Consider the following 22,472-nt stretch of genomic DNA (forward strand, 5'->3'; position numbering starts at 1 on the left):
GATTATTCGTCCGGCTTCATTGAATTATTCTAGGAAGTTCAGGCCCAGTTAGTAAAACTTCAAAGCCGGGGTCGTTTTCAGGAACACTTCCTGCAGCACTCACCTCACTCATTGGCTTGGGCTCCATGGGCTCCACCTCTGGCTTGGAGTTGGACTCCAGCACGGTCATTATCGACTTCGGAATGTGGTTTTGCTGAAATTGAGCAAGAATTAAAATTAGCGGAAGGTGGCTTCTCCGACGGCAGCAGCCTGCGCGCCGCCGGCAAATCATTGCCACCGAAATGCGTGGCTTGTTCCCGGTAAGTTGACCACTTCAAACAAGGAGCAGCGATTATCTTTCAGCCTGTGTTTCTGCCCGGCCTCCCCGCCGCTCGGTGACTGGACTCCCCTTCTGATCATAATTGAAGGAGTGCAGCGAAGATTCACCAGGCTGATACCTGGGGATGGCAGGAATGATGTATGAAGAGAGATTGGGTCGATTGGGCTTATACTCGCTGGAGTTTAGAAGAATGAGAGGGGATCTCATTGAAACTTATAAAATTCTAACAGGACTAGACAGACTAGATGCAGGAAGGATGTTCCCGATGGCGGGGGAGTCCAGAACCAGGGGGTCACAGTCTAAGGATAAGGGGTAAGCCATTTAGGACTGAGATGAGGAGGAATTGAACCTGTGGAATTCTCTACCACAGAAGGCAGTTGAGGCCAATTCATTAAATATATTCAATAAGGAGTTAGATATATTTCTTAAGGCTAAAGGGATCAAGGGATATGGGGAGAAGGCAGGGACAGGATACTGAATTTGGATGATCAGCCATGATCTCATTGAATGGCGGAGCAGGCTCGAGGGGCCGAATGGCCTACTCCTGCTCCTATCTTCTATGTTTCTATGTTAATTGCCGAAACTCGATTGGGAATCGAGCTCGTTAACTCAAATACTCCCCTGCTCCAACAACCCGTTAACCCCTGACCACTGCAGCGTCTGCTAACTCGATGCATTGGCTTCCAAATGAGGCAGAATCTGCAGTTAGGGGACGGGGTAAATCCATAGAGTGGGTGCCCTCACTCCCAAGGTATCTATCTATCCCCCCACCCCCACTCAACTGTTTCCCCGGTAGATGTTGTTTATGAGGATTTTCAGGAGTCACATTATTAAAGAGAAAGCAACTGCATGGAGGGATGGATAGCTAGAATACAGCAAGAGCTTCGAGGTAAAAGGGATGTTTTTGGGATTGGTCAAACATGGGTGGTGATGTATCCCAGGATCTGTGCTGGGATCCATTGGCTTGGACACGAGATGAAAAAATCATACTGCGTTTTGCTGATGATGCCAAATTATGGGGCGTAGCAAACACCTTAAAACATTCACATCTACAATATGCACTGCAGCAACTCGCCAAGGCTTTTTCGACAGCACCTCCCAAACCTGCAACCTCTACTGCCTAGAAGGACAAGGACAGCAGGCACATGGGAACACCACCACCTCCAAGTTCCCCTCCAAGTCACACACCACCCTGACTTGGAAATATATCGCCATTCCTTCATCGTCGGTGGGTCAAAATCCTGGAACTCCCTCCCTAACAGCACTGCGGCAGCACCTTCACCACACGGACTGCAGCGGTTCAAGAAGGAGGCTCACCACCAATGTTCCCTTTAAGCTGTGCGGCCATGCAGCGCTCTGCAGCTCCTGTGCAGCCGGTTCACCGGCTTTTAATTGGGAAAAAGTGCGCATGCGCGGTATTTTGAATGGGCCACGCACCCAAAAAAAATTAAATGGAAAATTGCTCACCACCACCTTCTCGAGGACAATTAGGGATGGGCAATAAATGCTGGCCTTGCCAGCGACGCCCACATCGGGTGAATGAATAAATAAAAATGAAAAAACCCAGAAACAATACATTAGATAGCAGCAGGATAAACAGGTTAGAGAAAGGGGCAGATAGGTGGCAAATGCAGTTCTATGCATGGAACACAGGAATTGCTGGACGACAAAAGACCAAGGTCCATCTAGTTCGCCTTCTACCATCCTGGTAGTCGCACAATACAATGATAATGGAGTTGTTAACGAATCATAGCAATCAATTAGTCGACAACAGTTCCACACCTGACACAAGGAAAACCCCAGTGGTGGAGAGCTTTGGGAACCATGGGTCCAAAGTCACCTTTTTCCTCCCAAGCGTGCTACACGTACCAGGGTGTTATGTCTCAAATTACTCACATACTGTACCCCAAAATGTGAATAGCAAATTTTAGGAAAAAACTGGAAGAGAAATTATCCCCTACACGGTAACATTCTTAACAGAGTAGAGGGACAGAGAGATGTAGGGGTGCCGATACACCGATCTTTAAAGTTGGGAGTAAATTCATGGCAAATGGGATTCTGGGTTTTATACATAGGGGCACTGAATATTAAAGCAAGGAAGTGATATTGAATGCATACAAGATATTTGTTCAGCTACAATTGGAGTATTGCATCCAGGTCTGGGCACCCCATTCTAGGAAGGATATTAGAGTCATGGAAACGGGTCAGTGAAGATCCACTACAATGTTACTAGCTAATGCTGTTGGGGAGGGTTTAAATTAAAATGGCAGGGGGTTGGGAACCTGTGCAGGGAGACAGAGGAAAGGGAAGCAAGGATAGAAGCAAAAGACAGGAAGGAGAAAAGCAAAAGTGGCAGTCAGGCAAGGGTGTAAATCAAACATAGCCACAGTAATTAATCATTCTAAAAGGTCCAAGAGTGTTAAAAAAACAAGCCTGAAGGCTGTGTCTCTTAATGCAAGGAGCATTCATAATAAGGTGGATGAATTAGCTGCGCAAATAGATGTAAACAGATATGATATAATTGGGATTACGGAGACATAGCTCCAGGGTGACCAAGGCTGGGAATTTAACATCCATGGGTATTCAATATTCAGGAAGGACAGGCAAAAAGGAAAAGGAGATGGGGTAGCATTGCTGGTTAAAGAGGAGATTAACACAATAGTAAGGAAGGATATTAGCTCTGATGATGTGGAATCTGTATGGGCAGAGCTGAGAAATACCAAGGGGCAGAAAACGTTAGTGGGAGTTGTATACAGACCCCAAACAGTAATGCTGAGGTTGGGGATGGCATTAAACGGGAAATTAGAGACGCGTGCAATAAGGGCACAGCAGTTATCATGGGTGACTTTAATTTACATATAGATTGGGCTAACCAAATTAGTAACAATACTGTGGAGAAGGAATTCCTAGAGTGTATACGGGATGGTTTCCTGGACCAATATGTCGAGGAACCAACTAGAGATCAGGCCATCTTAGACTGGGTATTATGTAATGAGAAAGGATTAATTAGCAATCTTGTTGTGCGAGGCCCCTTGGGGAGGAGCAATCATAATATGATAGAATTCTTCATTAAGATGGAGAGTGAAGTAGTTGACTGAGAGACTAGGGTCCTGAATTTAAATAAAGGAAACTACGATGGTATGAGGCACGAGTTGGCTAGGATGGATTGGGGAATGTTACTTAAAGGGTTGACGGTGGAGAGGCAATGGCAAATATTTAAAGATCGCATGGATGAACTACAGAATTTGTTCATCCCTGTTTAGCATAAAAATAAAACAAAAAAGGTGACTCAACCATGGCTAACAAGGGAAATTAGGGATAGAATAAGATCCAAGGAGACGACATATAAATTGGCCAGAAAAAGCAGCAAACGTGAGGATTGGGAGCAGTTTAGGATTCAGCAAAGGAGGACAAAGGGATTAATTAAGAGGGGGAAAATAGAGTATGAGAGTAAGCTTGCAAGGAACATAAAAACTGACTGTAAAAGCTTCTATAGATATGCGAAGAGAAAAAGATTGGTTAAGTCAAGCGTAGGTCCCTTGCAGTCAGAATCAGGAGAATTTATAATGGGGAACCAGAAATGGCAGACCAATTAAATACATACTTTGGTTCTGTCTTCACAAAGGAGGACACAAATAACCTCCCAGAGATGTCGGGGAACATAGGGTCTAATGAGAGGGAGGAACTGAATGAAATCAGTATTTGTAGGGAAATGGTGTTAGGGAAATTGACGGGATTGAAGGCCGATAAATCCCCAGGGCCTGATAATCTACATCCCAGGGTACTTAAGGAAGTGGCCCTAGAAATAGTAGATGCATTGCTGGTCATCTTCCAAAATTCTATAGACTCTGGAACAGTCCCCATGGATTGGAGAGTAGCTAATGTAACCCCACTATTCAAAAAAGGTGGTAGAGAGAAAACGGGGAATTATAGACCGGTAAGCCTGACATCGGTAGTGGGGAAAATGCTAGAGTCCATTATAAAAGATGTAATAGCAGAGCACTTGGAAAACAGTGTCAGGATCGGACAAAGTCAACATGGATTTACAAAAGGTAAATCGTGCTTGACTAATCTGCTGGAATTTTTTGAGGATGTACCTGGTAGAATAGATAAGGGAGAACCAGTGGATGTGGTGTATTTGGATTTTTAGAAGGCTTTCGATAAGGTCCCACATAAGAGATTAGCGTGCAAAGTTAAAGCACATAGGATTGGGGGTAAGGTACTGACTTGGATAGAGAACTGGTTGGCAGACAGGAAGCAAAGAGTTGGAATAAACGGGTCTTTTTCCGAGTGGCAGACAGTGAATAGTGGGGTACTGCAGGGATCGGTGCTAAGACCCCAGTTATTCACGATATATATTAATGATCTAGACGAGGGAACTAGATGTAATATCTCCAAGTTTGCAGACGACACAAAGCGGGGTGGGCGTGTGTGCTGTGAGGAGGATGCAGAGGAACTCCAGTACGATTTGGACAGGTTAGGTGATTGGGCAAATGCATGGCAGATGCAGTATAATGTGGATAAATGCGAGGTTATCCACTTTGGTGGCAAAAACAGGAAGGCAGATTATTATCTGAACGGCATAGATTGGGAAAAGTGGAAGTGCAACGAGACCTGGGTGTCCTTGTGCACCAGTCGCTGAAGGTAAGCATGCAGGTGCAGCAGGCGGTTAAGAAGGCAAATGGTATGTTGGCCTTCGTAGTGAGAGGGTTCAAGTACAGGAGCAAGGATGTCTTGCTGCAGTTGTACAGGGCCTTGGTGAGACCACACCTTGAGTATTGTGTGCAGTTTTAGTCGCCTTATCTGAGGAAGGATGTTCTTGCCATGGAGGGAGTGCAGCGAAGATTCACCAGACTGATACCTGGGATGGCAGGAATGACGTATGAAGAGAGATTGGGTCGATTGAGCTTGTATTCGCTAGAGTTTAGAAGAATGAGAGGGGATCTCATTGAAATCTATAAAATTCTAACAGGACTAGACAGACTAGATTCAGGAAGGATGTTCCCGATGGTGGGGGAGTCCAGAACCAGGGGTCACAGTCTAAGGATAAGGGGTAAGCCATTTAGGACTGAGATGAGGAGGAATTTCTTCACCCAGAGCGTGGTGAACCTGTGGAATTCTCTACCACAGAAGGCAGTTGAGGCCAATTCATTAAATATATTCAAGAAGGAGTTGGATATATTTCTTAAAGCTAAAGGGATATGGGGAGAAAGCAGGGACAGGGTACTGAATTTGGATGATCAGCCACGATCTCATTAAATGGCGGAGCAGGCTCGAGGGGCCGAATGGCCTACTCCTGCTCCTATCTTCTATGTTACCAGGAATGAGGGATTAAAGTTGCAGAAAAAGCTAGAAAAACTGTTTCTTCCCCCACTGGAACAGAGAAGGCTTAGGCTGGGGAGCAGACTTAACGAGGGTTTTTAAAATGATTAAGATTTTGAGAGGGTAAATAGCGAGAGATTGTTTGCACTGGTTGGCAAACCAGTAACAAGGGGGCACAGACTGAGGATTATCATTAGAAAAAATGTTTTCATACAGAGGGTTATTAGAACATATAAGATTCTGTGGGGGATTGACAGGGTAGATGCCGAGAGGTTTCTTTCCCTGGCTGGAGAGTCTAGAACTAGGGGTCATAGTCTCAGGATAAGGGGTCGGCCATTTAAGACCGAGATGAGGAGGAATTTCTTCACTCAGAGGGTTGTGAATGCTGAGTCGTTGAGTATATTCAAGGCTGAGATCGATAGATTCTTGGACTCTAGGGGAATCAAGGAATATGGAGATCGGGCGGGAAAGTGGAGTTGAGGTTAAAGATCAGCCATGAGCTCATTGAATGGTGGAGCAGGCTCGAGGGGCCGTATGGCCGACTCCTGCTCCTGATTCCTATGTTATGTTCTTAAGATGGAATGCTTTATCACAAATGGCTACTGAGGTCAGTTAAAAAAGGAATTGGATTAGGATTTGAAGATCAACAACTTAAGTACAGGTAGACTACCTTTTATCCGAACTTCCGAAAACCGAAACCCTCTAAAAACCGAAGGTTTTTTCGTTCAGCGTAAGTCGTGTGCACGACATGACCAGAATGGCGCACGACTTACGCTGAGCAGAGGGTCAGCGTAAGTCGTGCGCACGACCCCCCGCCAACCCCCTCGCCGACTTACGCTGAGCAGAGGGTCAGCATAAGTCGTGCGCACGACCCCCCGCCGAACCACCGGACTCTCTTCCAAAGGCTCGAAAGCAACGAGAGCTCTGAGCCCGCGGTGGTGCCGGCCCCTGTTCCGACCGAGCACGACGACCTGTTGGTGGAAATGCGGAACTTCATTGCATTCCAGGCTAGCAGCGACGGACAAGCCACGACTGCGGACCCCCCCGCGGACCCCCGCCGACCCCCGCCGACCCACCTTCCGAAATCCGAAATTTTCCGAAAACCGAAACACGGCTGGTCCTGAGGTTTTCGGATAAAGGATAGTCTACCTGTATATATAGCGCCTTTAATGTAGTAAAACATCCCAAAGCGCTTCACAGGAGTGTTATAAAACAAAATTTGACACCGAGCCACACAAGGAGAAATTAGAGCAATGACTAAAAGGGTCTTAAAGGAGGAAAGAGAGGTAGAGAGGCGGAGAGGTTTAGGGAGGGAATTCCAGAGCTTAGGGCCCAGGCAGCTGAAGGCACGGCCGCCAACGGTTGAGCGATTATAATCAGGGATGCACAAGAAGCCAGATTTGGAGGAGCGCAGATATCTCGGGGGTTGTGGGGCTGGAGGAGATTACAGAGATAGGGAGGGGGCGAGGCCATGGAGGGATTTGAAAACAAGGATGAGAATTTTTAAAATCAAGGCGTTGCTTAACCGGGAGCCAATGTGGGTCAGCAAGCACAGGGGATGTTGGGCGAACGGGACTTGGTGCGAGTTAGGACACGGAATAGCCGAGTTTTGGATGACCTCAAGTTTACATAGCGTAGAACGTGGGAGGCCAGCCAGGAGTGCGTTGAAAATAAAAGGATAGGAGGAAAGGGCAGGGAAATGGGATTGAAGCAATAGCTCCAGGTGAAGGGCCAGCATCAACACAGCTGAAATGGGCTAAACGTGTTGCAACTTCGATGATCTTATCCAATTTGCTATGGAGAGTAGGCACTGATCCCCGGAAGGCATTGCCAATGGATCCTCACACACCTTCCAATGGCAAGGCAGGCTGGCACTCCAAGCGGCCAATCCCGCTGCTGCCCCGCCCTCACTGCTGCTGGATACAGGGGAAAGCCGAAGGTTAAGGGACGGGGGGGGGGGGGGGGGGGGGAATTGCATTGAAAAGGGGGTTCGATGCACATTCAAATGCTTCGGATAAAGGGAAAGGACCCCTTTCCACCTGCAGCATCTACGTACCTGGTGGGGTGTGAAAGATCGCACGTGCGTCAAGAGTGGTTCGCGGAGCTCCGGGCACTTCTCGAAAACATTCGCGAGTTGAGTGGGCGGAAGCTGCAGCAGTACCTGGAAGGACTGCGGTTTCGTTCGCTGGCAGCATTTAATGAAGCCTTCCCACACCTTGGGATATTTCCAAACCTACAGCAGCACAGACAAGAGGAACCTCATTACAGAGCAGTCCACCAAGAGACAACGCCACGAACACCAGAAATTATAATCACAGTTTGCCAATTGTACTGTTAAAGTTACCAGCCAACTCAAGGCCAGGTACATAACAGATTAGAGTAAAGCTCTCTACACTGTCCCATCAAACACTCCCAGGGCAGGTACAGCACGGGTTAGATACAGAGTAAAGCTCCCTCTACACTGTCCCATCAAACACTCCCAGGGCAGGTACAGCACGGGTTAGATACATAGTAAAGCTCCCTCTACACTGTCCCATCAAACACTCCCAGGGCAGGTACAGCACAAGGTTAGATACATAGTAAAGCTCCCTCTACACTGTCCCATCAAACACTCCCAGGGCAGGTACAGCACAAGGTTAGATACAAAGTAAAGCTCTCTCTATACAATCCCATCTAACACTCCCAGGGCAGGAAATTTGAAACTAGGTCCCAGAGACGAAAGCAGAGCACTACCCAATGTCTCAGTCAGTCCCCAAGCTGGGACCCACTGACAATTCCTGGTGAAAAGTGCTTCAGTCACACACCATCCCGACTTGGCCATATCTTTGCTGGGTCAGAATCCTGGAACTCCCGACCTGACAGCACTGTAGGAATAGCTTCACCTCACTAACCGCAGCGTTTCAAGAAGAAGGCTCACCAGCACCTTTGCACAGGCAATAAATGCTGGCCTTGCCAGCGACGCTCATATCCCGAGAATTAATGAAAAATAAGGCTGCATATCGTGATGCCACAAGTCCCAGCCAGATGGAGATGACTGGGTAATTCCCTTGTCAATCACCCCCTAGAGACCGCACTGCTGTAAGTGACTGGGATTGATTTTACACATATTGTGTAACTATCCTCCGCTCACTGCATTTTGCTGGAGAAATAATCCCGCTTTTATCGGGAGAAGTTGCTGTAGTTTCGATCATGAGTTCTTTGCTGTAGTTCATAGAGACTCTGTTTAAATAGACTCTGTAGACTGTTTGCTGTGAGTCCTGACGTTAAGTCCCACCCTCGCCTCCAGGTCATTGGTTGCCACAGTGGTGTCAATACTCACTCCATTAAAGAAAAAATCAGTACCGCCTACTAGGCACCCTCCCTTTCTTTCCCATTACAGGAAACTTTCGTTTAACTGGAAGTTAAATGTCCGGAAAGCTCTATCTACCGGCAAAATTCAGGAGCCGTTTCCTATAAGTTTTTTTACTTCTCGTTGCCTTTTTTTTTTCCAGTCAGGCTCTGCAAGGTCTAGCTGAAGCTATTGCTTAGCTACAGAGACGCTTTTAAGCTGCGGCCGACTGTTTTGAAGCTGTTGCTAAGCAACAGGGTTTGTTGATTCACACGGAGCTCAAAAGCTCCGTATGTTTTAACATTAGCGCTGGTTTCTACGGCAGTTTTGATGGTACGGCACCAGCTCGGTCCCGTCAGTGCCGGATACCAGAAAGTTTCCTGTACCTGTTTCATAATGAGCCGGGACAGGATGTTCATCACAAAACCGCCGAGCCGCGGGTACATAGTAAGCGACTGAATAACTGTTCGCATCAGCAGCATGGGGAGTGGGCTCTGCTCCATCAGCTGCTGCATCACGACAGCGAGAACCTCCGACGTGTACACGTTCCGCTCTGCGAAGCACAGGTTCGTAGCTTAAAAAAGAAAAACAAGTCAGCGCTCAATTCCAAAGTAAAAATTTAACAACCGCTTGCATTTATATAGTGCCCTTAAAGTAGTCGACCTAAGAAAACTACTAGGCACTTGGTCTAAGCGTTAAACAAGGCTTTAATCAACTGTTTTACAACATGGAGGTCTAGTTGTGTCCTTCACTAGTTCCTGTTAAGAATGTCCTGCGCAAGCTGGGCCCGTGCCCGAGTATTTATACTCTCCCTGGACACCGCCACCCGTAGGCCGCTCAGTATTATTTCATAAGTCTTTCTTTCATGAATGACTGATTCATGTCAGTAGTAAAATGTCTTTTTTTTTGGGTGCGTGGCCCATTCACAGTGCACATGCGCAAAACTTTACAGAGAGCTGCGCGGCTTATGGGGAACATTGGTCCCAAGGCGTATCACAGGGGCGGTTATCAAACAGAATTTAACACCAAACCACGTAAGGAGATATTCAGACAGGCTTGGTCAAAGAGGTAGGTGTTAAGGAGCTTCTTAAATGAGGAAAGAGTGGCAGAGAAGTTAAGAGAATTTCAGAGTGTCGGGCTTAGGCGGCTGAAGGTTCGGCTGCCATGTTTACCTACATAACAGTACATGCTCCTGAAAGACACGACAAGCCATTATATTAATTGAAGTCTCATTTTATGAGGAATGGGCAGGGGAATGGGACTTAAAAAAAAAAAAATCTGCTTATGGGATGTGGGCGTCGCTGGCAAGGCCAGCATTTATTGCCCATCCCTAGTTGCCCTCGAGAAGGTGGTGGTGCGCTGCCTTCTTGAACCGCTGCAGTCCGTGTGGTGAAGGTGCTCCCACGGTGCTGATCGGGAGGGAGTTCCAGGATTTGACCCAGCGATGATGGATCGGCAATATACTTCTAAGTCAGGAATGGTGACTGACTTGGAGGGAAACTTGGAGGCGATGGTGTTCCTATGCGCCTGCTGCCCTTGTCCTTCTAGGTGGAAGAGGTCGCAGGTTTGGGAGTTGCTGCAGTGCATCTTGTAGATGGTACACACTGCAGCCACGGTACGCCAGTGGTGGAGGGAGTGAATGTTTAAGGTGGTGGATGGGGTGCCATTCAAGCGGGCTGCTTTGTCCTGTATGGTGTCGAGCTTCTTGAGTGTTGTTGGAGCTGCACTCATCCAGGCAAGTGGAGAGTATTCCATCACATTCCTTACTTGTGCCTTGTAGATGGTGGAAAGGTTTTGGGGAGTCAGGAAGTGAGACACTCGCTGCAGAATACCTAGCCTCTGACCTGCTCTTGTAGCCACAGTATTTACTTGGCTGGTCCAGTTAAGTTTCTGGTCAATGGTGACCCCCAGGATGTTGATGGTGGGGGATTCGGCGATGGTAATGCCGTTGAATGTCAAGGGGCGGTGGTTAGACTCTCGCTTGTTGGAGATAGTCATTGCCTGGCACTTCTGTGGTGCGAATGTTACCTGCCACTTATCAGCCCAAGCCTGAACGTCGTCCAGGTCTTGTTGCATGCGGGCATGGACTGCTTCATTATCTGTGGAGTTGTGAATGGTGCTGAACACTGTGCAATCATCAGCGAACATCCCCATTTCTGACCTAATTGGATAGCTCTTTCAAAGAGGCATGATCGGCTGAAATTGGTTACCTTTGATTATTGATTTCATGTCGCATTTGGTGGAGTCTATGTTGTGCAGGGCTATCAGCAGGTCGCCTGGAGTCAAAGGTGAAATCGCCGCTGATCCTCCCTCACCTATCGAGAGAAAACAAAGAAGGGTCAGAGCGCCCCCACTGCAAGCGTGCAGTTTTTAAAATACTGAAATAGAGCTTTGCGAGAGTCAAATCTCCTCCTCTCCCAGTTTACCCTCAGCACACCATCCTTACCAGGTAACATTCCACACCTATACGTTGTCCCCGACCACCCCTCCTCCTAATAATATCCCACACCAACAAGCCACTGACCACCACCGTTGCGCTCCCCGCAACCTGCCCAGTCATATCCCAGAGAGATACTGGGGAGAGGGAACAGTGTAATATTCCACACTGTTCCCCCATTAGCATCCCACACCAATAAACCATTGGCCACCATCACCACCGCGCCTCCCTCCTGGCTAAGTAATATCCAATGCCCCTCTAATTTTGTTCGGCTGCAAGGGCCATTCACATAACTCGCAGGCGTGGTTTTTGTATTGAAAAGCCGGCTGCGCGGGTTCCCTGGAGCGTTGCGCTGCTGTGCAGCTTACAGGGAACACCGGAAATATCCCACACGGAGACTGGGAAGAGGGAGCAATCATATCCCAGATTGTGACCCCCCAGTAGTATCCCACACAGATACAAGACCTCCCACCCCCCGCCCCCTGTATAATTTCCACCGTGACACACAATCCACCCCTCCCCACCGCCCCCTGCTGTAAATGTTGCCATGACTCACCGTGTGTGGTTCCCAGGAGCCGGTTAAAGACCTCCTTCACCACGATGGGATTGAGTTTGATCAGCTTGGGCAGGGCCTGGATTACCTCTTTCTGTGGAAGAGTCGGTACAGGGATACGAATTATCCAAAAGTTCGAACATTCAACCGGAGCTCGCGAGCAGGGCCGCAGCCGGAGAAACCTTACACATCGGCCTTGCTGCTCCCCGAGTTTTATCGCGAGGTGCTTTGCCTTTCCTTCCACTGGCCATCCAAAACTCTGCTAACTCGCACCAAGTCCCGTTCACCCAAGCCTCCTGTGCTCGCTGGCCCACATCGGTTAAGCAATGCCTCGATTTTAAAAAGCTCATCCTCGTTTTCAAATCCCTCCATGGCCTCGCCACCTCCCTATCTCTGTAATCTCCTCCAGCCCCACAAACCTCCGAGATATCTGCGCTCCTCTAATTCTGCCCTCTTGAGCATCCCCGATTTCCATCGCTCCACCAGTGGCGGCCGTGCCTTCAGCTCCATGGGCCCTAAGCTCTGGAATTCCCTCCCTAAACCTCTCCGCCTCTCTTGCCCCTCCTTTAAGACGCTCTTTGAAACCTACCTCTTTGACCAAGCTTTTGGTCATCTGCCCTAACATCTCATGTGGTTCTGTGTCAAATATTGTTTGATAATACTCCTGTGAAGCTCCTTGGGACGTTCTACTACGTTAAATGCACTATATAAATACAAGTTGTTGTTCCGTCGAGGGGTTGGCGGGGGGGGGGGGGGGGGGTGGTGGGTGTGGTGAGGTGAAGTGAAGCAAACTTGCTGTAGCCTCTGCTGAATTATTTGGTAGCTACATTCACCACCCAGTGCAGTGCTGCCCCAACCAGGAAGGTGCCAGGCTGCAGTCTGCTGAGTTAAAGGGGAGGGCCGCACCAGGATCCGCTACAGTTCGTCCGTGCCCCTGGGTTAGGGAGTGGGCAGCCAAGGATCCCTCTCCTGATCGGTACCTGGTGCCTCCTGCTCGAAACGTGCGCGCAAGGACAGGATCAGGCTCACGCGCGAGGTCTCCCCCGAGTCGAATGACCCGCTGACGCCGGCGGGCTCGGGCACAGAGAAAGGCCACACGGGCGAGGTGCAGCAGAGTAGCCAGTGCTCACGGAACTGTACCCATACGGGACAGGGAGCGAGAAAATTAGGGAGGGCGGGAAAGAGGGCAAATGAAACCATAAACTCCGTGGGATCAACACATTTAAAGAGTAGAAACACAACATGAAAAAATCAAAGACAGACAGTCATAGAAACATAGAAGATAGGAGCAGGAGTAGGCCATTCGGCCCCTCGAGCCTGCTCTGCCATTCAATGAGATCATGGCTGATCATCCAAACACAGTACCCTGTCCCTGCCTTCTCCCCATATCCCTTTAGCATTAAGAAATATATCTAACTCCTTCTTGAATATATTTAATGACTTGGCCTCAACTGCCTTCTGTGGTAGAGAATTCCACAGGTTCACCACTCTCTGGGTGAAGAAATTCCTCCTCATCTCAGTCCTAAATGGCTTACCCCTTATCCTTAGACTGTGACCCCTGGTTCTGGACTCCCCCGCCATCGGGAACATCCTTCCTGCATCTAGTCTGTCTAGTCCTGTTAGAATTTTATAAGTTTCAATGCGATCCCCTCTCATTCTTCTAAACTCCAGCGAGTATAAGCCCAATCGACCCAATCTCTCCTCATACGTCATTCCTGCCATCCCAGGTATCAGTCTGGTGAATTTTCGCTGCACTCCCTCCATGGCAAGAACATCCTTCCTCAGAGAAGGCGACCAAAACTGCACCCAATACTCAAGGTGTGGTCTCACCAAGGCCCTGTACAACTGCAGCAAGACATCCTTGTTCCAGTCACTGCAGATCGAGAGAGCCACCAACACCAGGTGCAGGATAGCTCCCCCCTTACACCCAGTCAGGGGCAGGAACTCCTCCCCCCCCCTCCTCACACTCCGCCAGGGGCAGGATACACACCCTCCCCTCTCCCCATCACCTGACACAATATCCGTATCAGCAGCAGATATTTGCGCGTTGACTTCAGTCCGATAGACATGGTGCATTACCTTCTCGAGGCCGTTAAGCACAGGGATCAGGAATCGGACATCAGGCACCCTCTTGTGGTACAGATCGCGGACTCGCTTTACCAGCTCAGGCGATGGAGGGACTGGAATTAGACAGGACCGTTATTTGACAATATGCAGGCCTCCAAAAACAAAATTTTACATTTTAGCCAACGGAGGAAAAGGACGAGCGTGTCGGGAGGGAAGAACAGTTCTTCATCAGAATCCCGTGCTGGACAGGCTCCTCCTGTGCCGCACTCGGGTATGTCGGGCTGGTGGCGATGGCGCTGGACTGGCGGCCCAGAAGTTGTGAAGCTGAATTCAATAAAGCTGGTCATCTGTGGTGAGCACTAGAACACGACCACGGGAGCTGCCAGGTTGCTGTGAAAACCCAACTGATTCACAAATGTCCTTCAGAGGGGGAAGTTACCCTCCCAAGCCCAGGCTGGCCTCCATGTGACTCCAGTCCCACATGATGTGGGCGACTCGCAATGCCTCAGGGGTCTAGGGACGGGCAATAAAAGTTCACCCAGGCCCCAAGCAGAAATAAAAACACCACTGCACTCTTCCTGGTACATAAGCATCTTTTTCTTCTGAGGACAGAGGAGAAGCTGATCATAACCAAGATGGGACTGTGTGTGACAGCAGGACCCATCCCAACTCCACTCTGTAACAGCACAAACTAGGCTTGTATTCCCTGGAATTTAGAAGGTTGAGGGGTGATTTGATCGAAGCTTTCAAGATATTAATGGGAACTGATAGGGTAGCGAGAGAGAGAGAAACTATTTCCGCTGGTTGGGGAGTCTCGGACTAGGGGGCATAATTTAAAAATTAGAGCCAGGCCTTTCAGGAGTGAAGTTAGGAAACACTTCTATACACAAAGGGTGGTAGAAGTTTGGAACTCTCTTCCGCAAACAACAAATTTTAAATCTGAGATCGATAGATTTTTGTTAACAAATGGTATTAAGGGATATGGGGCAAAATGGGTATATGGAGTTAGGTCGCAGATCAGCCATGTTCTCATTGAATGACGGAACAGGCTCGAGGGGCTGAATGGCCTCCCCCTGTTCCTATCCCCAGTACTTCATTCCAGAGCTTAAAATGCTCCCTGCGGACACAACCTAAGAGTGAGTATTTCACACGTCCATCATCGCACAGGAAAACCCTAGAGAGGAAGCTGCACCCTGCGGACAGAGAAGTTAAACCGACACGGGCGGAGAGCAGCACGGGGCTCAAAGGTTACCTTTGTCTGTTAAGATGTGTAGGCAACGAGTCACGAGGGTTTCTGCTCCTTTCGGACAGTTCTCCACGAGCAGGAGAAGCTCCGGCGAGTTCATTCCCATCCCCCGGATCTGAAGCAACACAAAACACGTCACAACGCAAACTCGCGTCAGAAGGGCACACGCGCTTTGCAAGTCTGTCTTTCTTTCCACGTCACACCATCACTGCGCCAATGGCCGCCAAGCCTGCCACACAACCCAATCCCAGGAAGCACGAGATGGCGCCAACAGACAGGGGTTAACGGAGACCCAGGAAAGGACCCTGGGCAGCAGCCTTTGTGCCAGCCATTCAACAGACTGTTATATAAAAAAAATATAGTGCCTTCACGACCTTAGGACATCCCAAAGCTCTTCACAGCCAATGAAGTGTGAGTTCAAGTCTCACTCCAGAGACTTGAGCACATAATCTAGGCTGACACTCCCAGAGCAGTACTGAAGGAGTGTCGAAATGTAGGAAACGCAGCAGCCAATTTGCACACAACAAGCTCCCACATACAGGAAACTTTCGATTTACCGGCACCTAAATAACCGGAAATCTCGGTTAACCGGCAAAATTCAGGAGTAGGTTCAGGTAAGTTTTATTACTTGCCTTCCTCCATTTGTTGCTGTGCAAGGGTGTGGCTGCAGCTGTTGCTAAGCTACAGAGACGCTTGCAACTTGTGGCCATTGTTCTGAACCTGTTGCTAAGCAACAGGGTTTGTTGCTTTACACGGAGCTCTCAGCTCCGTATCTTTTACTATAGCGTTCGGTTATCCGGAATTTTTGATGAACCGGCACCACGTCGGTCCCGTTCGTGCCGGATAAAAAAAAGTTTCCTGTACAGCAATTTTTAAAAAATTCGTTTTTATGGAATGTGGGCGTCGCTGACAAGGCCAGCATTTATTGCCCACCCCTAATTGCCCTCGAGAAGGTGGTGGTGAGCCGCCTTCTTGAACCGCTGCAGTCCGTGTGGTGAAGGTGCTCCCACAGTGCTGTTAGGGAGGTCCAGGATTTTGACCCAGCGACGATGAAGGATCGGCCGATATACTTCTAAGTCAGGATGGTGTGTGACTTGGAGGTGGTGGTGTTCCCATGCGCCTGCTGCCCTTGTCCTTCTAGGTGGAAGAGGTCGCAGGTCTGGGAGGTGCTGCCGAAGAAGCCTTGGCTAGTTGCTGCAGTGCATCTTGTAGATGGTACACACTGCAGCCACGGTGCGCCGGTGGTGGAGGGAGTGAATGTTTAAGGTGGTGGATGGGGTGCCAATCAAGCGGGCTGCTTTGTCCTGGATGGTGTCGAGCTTCTTGAGTGTTGTTGGAGCTACACTGTGATAATGACCGGCTAATCAGTTTTAACGATGTTGGTTGAGGGATAAATAATGGCCAGGACACCAAGGAGAGCTCCCATGTTCTTCTTCGAAATAGTGCCATAGGATCTTTTATGTCCACCTCAGAGCAGACGGGGCCTCAGTTTAATGTCTCATCTGAAAGACGATACTTCCGACAGTGCAGTGCTCCCTCAGTACTGCACTTAGGTGACGGGCTCGATTGGGTGCTCAAGTCCCTGGAGTGGGACTCGAACCCAGGACCTTCTGACTCAGAGGCAACAGTGCTACCCACTGAGCCGCACCCGACACCTCAGGGGCGAACTCATACTTACCGGCTGCTCGATGACACGCAGCACTGTGCGCTTAATGTCAGCGATGGCCTCGGTGTAGACGGCGGCGAGCTCGTGGATGAGTTTGTGGTTCTGGGGAAGCAGAGCGAGGTACAGGTACAGACACTGTTTCACCGTCTCCTCCGTCCAAGGGGCCGCCACCTCTGTCAGTCAAAAGATTTTAAAAGAAATTCAGCAGATAATAACAGCTGATCCGCACCGTCTAGACAGCACCCCCCACCCAGACAGCTGATCCGAACCCTGTCCAGACATCCCCCCAACCAAACAGCTGATCCGCATCCTGTCCAGACACCCCCCCACCCAGACAGCTGATCCGCACCATCCAGACACCCCCCAACCCAGACAGCTGATCCGCACCGTCCTGACAGCCCCCCCACCCAGACAGCTGATCCACACCCTGTCCAGACAGCCCCCCCACCCAGACAGCTGATCCGCACCGTCCAGACACCTTCACTGTAAGCAGTTTACCTCCTTCCGCCTGTGGTTCACAACAACACATTTCGAGCAAGCATGAGACTTCGTAGTGGAGTATACGGAAGATTTTTATTGATACCCAGTAAAGGTGATCGGCCTTAACTGTATACGGAGAGTGGCCTTTTCTGGTTTCTGTATCTTTCGAGCACTCTGACATACTGTTGAAAACCATGATCCTTTACCCACCATATTTTGACTACAAAGGAATATGTCATAGATACTACTGCAAGATGTATGCAAGACTACAATTGTACAGGGCCTTGGTGAGACCACACCTGGAGTACTGTGCACAGTTTTGGTCTCCTTATCTAAGGAAGGATATACTTGCCTTGGAGGCGGTGCAACGAAGGTTCACTAGATTGATTCCCAGGGTGAGAGGGCTGTCCTATGATGAGAGATTGTGTAGAATGGGCCTATACTCTCTGGAGTGTAGAAGAATGAGAGGTGATCTCATTGAAACATGTAAGATTCTGAGGGGGGGATTGACAGGGTAGATGCTGAGAGGTTGTTTCCCCCTGGCTGGAGTGTCTAAAACTAGGGGGCATAGTCTCAGGATAAGGGGTCGGCCATTTAAGACTCAGATGAGGAGGAATTTCTTCACTCAGAGGGTTGTGAATCTTTGGAATTCTCTGCCCCAGAGGGCTGTGGATGCTGAGTCTTTGAGTATATTCAAGGCCAAGATCGATAGATTTTTGGACTCTAGGGGAATCAAGGGATAGGGGGATCGGGCGGGAAAGTGGAGTTGAGGTCGAAGATCAGCCATGATCTTACTGAATGACGGAGCAGGCTTGAGGGGCCGTGTGGCCCACTCCTGCTCCTAATTCTTATGTATCTATTCCCAATTCCTTTCAAAACAGACTATTCATGTAAACACTTGTAGTTTGTTTACTTCAAAACAACTTCCCCCAAACAAGACTTCCTCAAATGGATTTGCTACCTGTTTTATTACCCTAAAACTAAAGTTACATTTTATTACTAACACTTATTTCCTTACACAAGCACTTTACATATCAGAAGACAAGCCATGCTTTCTCCTAACAACATTTCAAAGTCATCCTGTTTATATTGGAAAGCCTGTTGCTTTAAGATACAAAGAAGTTCGACTGTTCACCCTTAACTCCCCAAGATGTCCAACATACATCTCTCCAGGATGTCCAACATCCACCCAAACAGCTGATCCACACTCTGTCCAGACGCACCTCCACCCAGACAGCTGATCCACACCCTGTCCAGACGCACCTCCACCCAGACAGCTGATCCACACCCTGTCCAGACGCACCTCCACCCAGACAGCTGATCCACACAACTAGTCCACACCCCAACTCAGATAGTGGACCCACAAACCCCACAATACCTGGCTCAAATCCCATCCAGCTCACCAACACCCCACCTAGAGAAGCCCATGCCCAGACAGCCAATCCACACCCTGTCCAGACACATCCCATCCAGACATACCAGACCCAGACAGCTGACTTACACCCCCAGCCAGACAGCTCAGCAAAACCCTAGCCCGACAACTGACACACCACCCAGACAGCCCCGTCCTCTGGTGTTTAAAAGAATGAGAGGTGATCTCATTGAAACAAATAAGATTCGGAGGGGGATTGGCAGGGTAGATGCGGAGAGGCTATTTCCCCTGGCTGGAGAGTCTAGAACTAGGGGGCATAGTCTCAGGATAAGGGGTCGGCCATTTAGGACTGAGATGAGGAGAAATTTCTTCACTCAGAGGGTTGTGAATCTTTGGAATTCTCTATCCCAGAGGGCTGAATCGTTGAGTAGGTTCAAGGCTGAGATCAATAGACTTTTGGACTCTGGGGGAAATCGAGGGATACGGAGATCGGGCGGAAAAGTGGAGTTGATCTTATTGAATGGCGGAGCAGGCTCGAGGGGCCGTGTGGCCTACTCCTCTCCTAATTGTTACGCTCTTATCCAGCTACCCCGCAGTCTGAAAGGTGCCCGGCTGCGCAGCGAGCTCTCACCTGTATCTTTGTCAGCCCCAAAGAGGATGGAGGGCGGGTTGGGATGAACCAGCAGCTGCAAGTAATTCAGGGCAAACTTCTCGATGTACTCGCGCAGCTGCTCCTTCTCGTACATCCGTTTGATGAACATCAGCGCCTGCGAGCGGACCTGGAGGTGAAAAAAACGCACAATTAATCTCTCGAAGGGAGACGGCCGAGTGCCCATCCCGGATGCCCACAGCTTGCACACAGGCAGCTCGCAATGGTCCAAAGGGTAAATGGACCAGCCGCTGTAGTACGGAGTCCTACTGCCCAGTTTAAAGCATCTTACAGGAAACTCTCTTCCAACCGGCACCTAAATAACTGGAAATCTCTGTTAACCGGCAAAATTCAGGAGTAGGTTCAGGTAAGTTTTACTTCATATTAGTGGCCGTTCCTGGATCTGTGGCTGTGTAACTGGGGTTCCTGCACTTGTTGCTAAGCGACAGGGACGCTTGGTCTGTGGCCGGAGTTCCTGCAGCTGTTGCTAAGCAACAGGGAAGCCTGGATTTGTTGCTGTGTACGGAGCTCTCGTACCTTTTAAACTATATCTCTCTGTAATCCGGACTTTTTGATCAACCGGCACCACGCCGGTCCCGTTGGTGCCAGATAATAAAGAGCTTCCTGTAGTTATCAAGAAGATAGGCTAAAAGAGCTGGGACTCTACACTTTAGAGAAGCCCAGACTTAGGGGTGACCCAAGTGAAGTTTATAGGATAATGAAGGGAATAGATTGTGGTCCAGTTGACAGATTGATCCAATTAAATAGGTTAGGAAAGACCAGGTTCACAAATTTAAGTTGTACAAGGCCAGATCTAGTTTCGATGTCAGGAGGTGGTTCTTTTTCCAGAGAATACTGGACCTCTGGAACAAGCTGCTGATGCGCTGAATTTCTTCGAGCGAGAGCTGGACCTGTTTCTGGCTGGGGCGGAGATCACCTCGTACAGAAGGTAGGCACTACAGGGAATTCAGAGCCAGAGTGATCTCCCGGACCAGTATCGATCGCCGAGATGGTACGGAGAGGAATTTCCCAGATTCCCCCCCCCCCAAATTGGCCTGGGTTTTTAATGTTTTTATTTACCTCTCCCAGGAAATCACTTTTTTTTTAAATATTCGTTCCGGGGATGTGAGCGTCGCTGGCAAGACGAGCATTTATTGCCCATTCCCTAATTGCCTTCGAGAAGGTGGTGGTGAGCCGCCTTCTTGAACCGCTGCAGTCCGTGTGGTGAAGGTGCTCCCACAGTGCTGTTAGGGAGGGAGTTCCAGGATTTTGACCCAGCGACAATGAAGGAACGGCCGATATATTTCCAAGTCAGGATGGTGTGTGACTTGGAGGGGAACTTGGAGGTGGTGGTGTTCCCATGCGCCTGCTGCCCTTGTCCTTCTAGGTGGTAGAGGTCGCGGGTTTGGGAGGTGCTGCCGAAGGAGCCTTGGCGAGTTGCTGCAGTGCATCTTGTGGATGGTACACACTGCAGCCACGGTGCGCCGGTGGTGGAGGGAGCGAATGTTTAAGGTGGGGGATGGGGTGTCGATCAAGCGGGCTGCTTTGTCCTGGATGGTGTCGAGCTTCTTGAGTGTTGTTGGAGCTGCACTCATCCAGGCAAGTGGAGAGTATTCCATCACACTCCTGACTTGTGCCTTGTATGCGGTGGAAAGGCTTTGGGGAGTCGGGATGGATAGTGTATATATTGTGATATACACAAGGTATTGTAATTGTGTGGGACAGGCTCGATGGACCAGAGGGTCTGTACCTGTCCGTCATTCTTCATATGTTGGTCGATCAGGGAGGTCCCAGCTCCCACCACCTGTTTGTGCTGCATTAGCTGATCTCTGACGTTGCAGCAGTCAGGACAACAACTGGCCGTGGCCTCCCTGGCTTAGCGCGAGGTAAATAGAAAGAAAGGACTTGCATTTACAAAGTGCCTTTCACCACCTCAGGGCATTTTACAGCCAAAGAGGTATTTTTCAAATGCAGTCGCTGTTGTAATGCAGGAAACGTGGCAATCAAAGTGCGCACAGCACAATCCCGCAAACAGCAATGTGTTTATAACAAGATAACCTGTTTAAGTGTCGTCGTTGAGGGATAAATATTGGCCAGACCAGGGAGAACTCCCCGCTCGTCTTCGAAATCGCGCCGCGGGATCTTTTACGTCCACCTGAGCGCGCAGACGGGGCCTCGGTTTAACCACTCATCCGAAAGACAGCACCTCGGAGAGTGCGGCACTCCCTCAGCACTGCACAGGGAGTGTCAGCCTGGATTTTTGTGCTCGAGTCTCTGGAGTGGGACGTGAACCCGATGTCATGAATCTTATCATGACTCATGAAGTAAAACTGGGCGGCCAGCTGGTGGCGCCGTCCAAGGAGTATAAATACTCGGGCGTGGGCCCAGCTTGCTCAGGGTGTTTCTGCAACCAGGAACTTCTCGCAATCTAGTATACTGTATTCGCTGCTCACGATGCGGTCTCCTCTACATTGGGGAGACCAAACGCAGATTGGGTGACCGCTTTGCGGAACACCTCCGTTCAGTCCGTAAGGGTGACCCCGAGCTTCCGGTCACCTGTCATTTTAATTCACCGCTCCATTCCCACTTGGACCTCACCGTCCTCGGGCTCTTGTACTGTTCCACGGAAGCTCAACGTAAACTCGAGGAACAGCACCTCATCTTCCGATTAGGCACTTTACAGCCTTCCGGACTCAATATCGAGTTCAACAATTTCAGATCATAACCTCGGCCCCTATTACACATTTTTTCTTGTAATTTTTCCACTCCTTTCCCCCCCCCCCCCCTTTTCCTTTTGTTTCTCTCTCACACCTGGCAGCTATCTCTTGCCCTGCCAGTACACTTTACACCTAATCTCAGCCTATTACCATCTCGTCTAGCTCTTTTACTTCTTTTGTCTCTTTCACTTCTTTTGTCCGATCGCAGCCCTGCCTTTGATCTATTTTCTTTTCTTTCCAGTTTTGAAGAAGGGTTCAACCCGAAACGTCAACTCAAATTTCTCTTCACGGGTGTTGCCTGACCTGCTGAGTTTTT

At 49.3% G+C, this 22,472-nt stretch overlaps 1 protein-coding gene across 2 annotated transcripts in view; it reads right to left on the reverse strand.

Annotated features, from left to right (window-relative positions):
- The window catches only part of sympk (symplekin), a 75,541-nt gene that overhangs the window by 7,665 nt on the left and 45,404 nt on the right, over positions 1-22,472 (reverse strand). For both annotated transcript variants that reach the window (XM_085973445.1, XM_085973443.1), the window contains exons 15-23: positions 19,422-19,569; positions 16,951-17,111; positions 15,279-15,387; positions 14,039-14,139; positions 11,963-12,053; positions 11,180-11,284; positions 9,356-9,543; positions 7,698-7,874; positions 104-193 (exon numbers count right to left, since the gene is read on the reverse strand). In XM_085973445.1, the coding sequence (XP_085829571.1) occupies positions 104-193; positions 7,698-7,874; positions 9,356-9,543; positions 11,180-11,284; positions 11,963-12,053; positions 14,039-14,139; positions 15,279-15,387; positions 16,951-17,111; positions 19,422-19,569 (1,170 nt within the window). The remainder of the gene's footprint in view (positions 1-103; positions 194-7,697; positions 7,875-9,355; positions 9,544-11,179; positions 11,285-11,962; positions 12,054-14,038; positions 14,140-15,278; positions 15,388-16,950; positions 17,112-19,421; positions 19,570-22,472) is intronic.

Source organism: Somniosus microcephalus, chromosome 34 (assembly GCF_052327205.1).
Source record: "Somniosus microcephalus isolate GS21.2 chromosome 34, FLI_Smic_1.0, whole genome shotgun sequence".
Taxonomy (NCBI): Eukaryota; Metazoa; Chordata; class Chondrichthyes; order Squaliformes; family Somniosidae; genus Somniosus; species Somniosus microcephalus.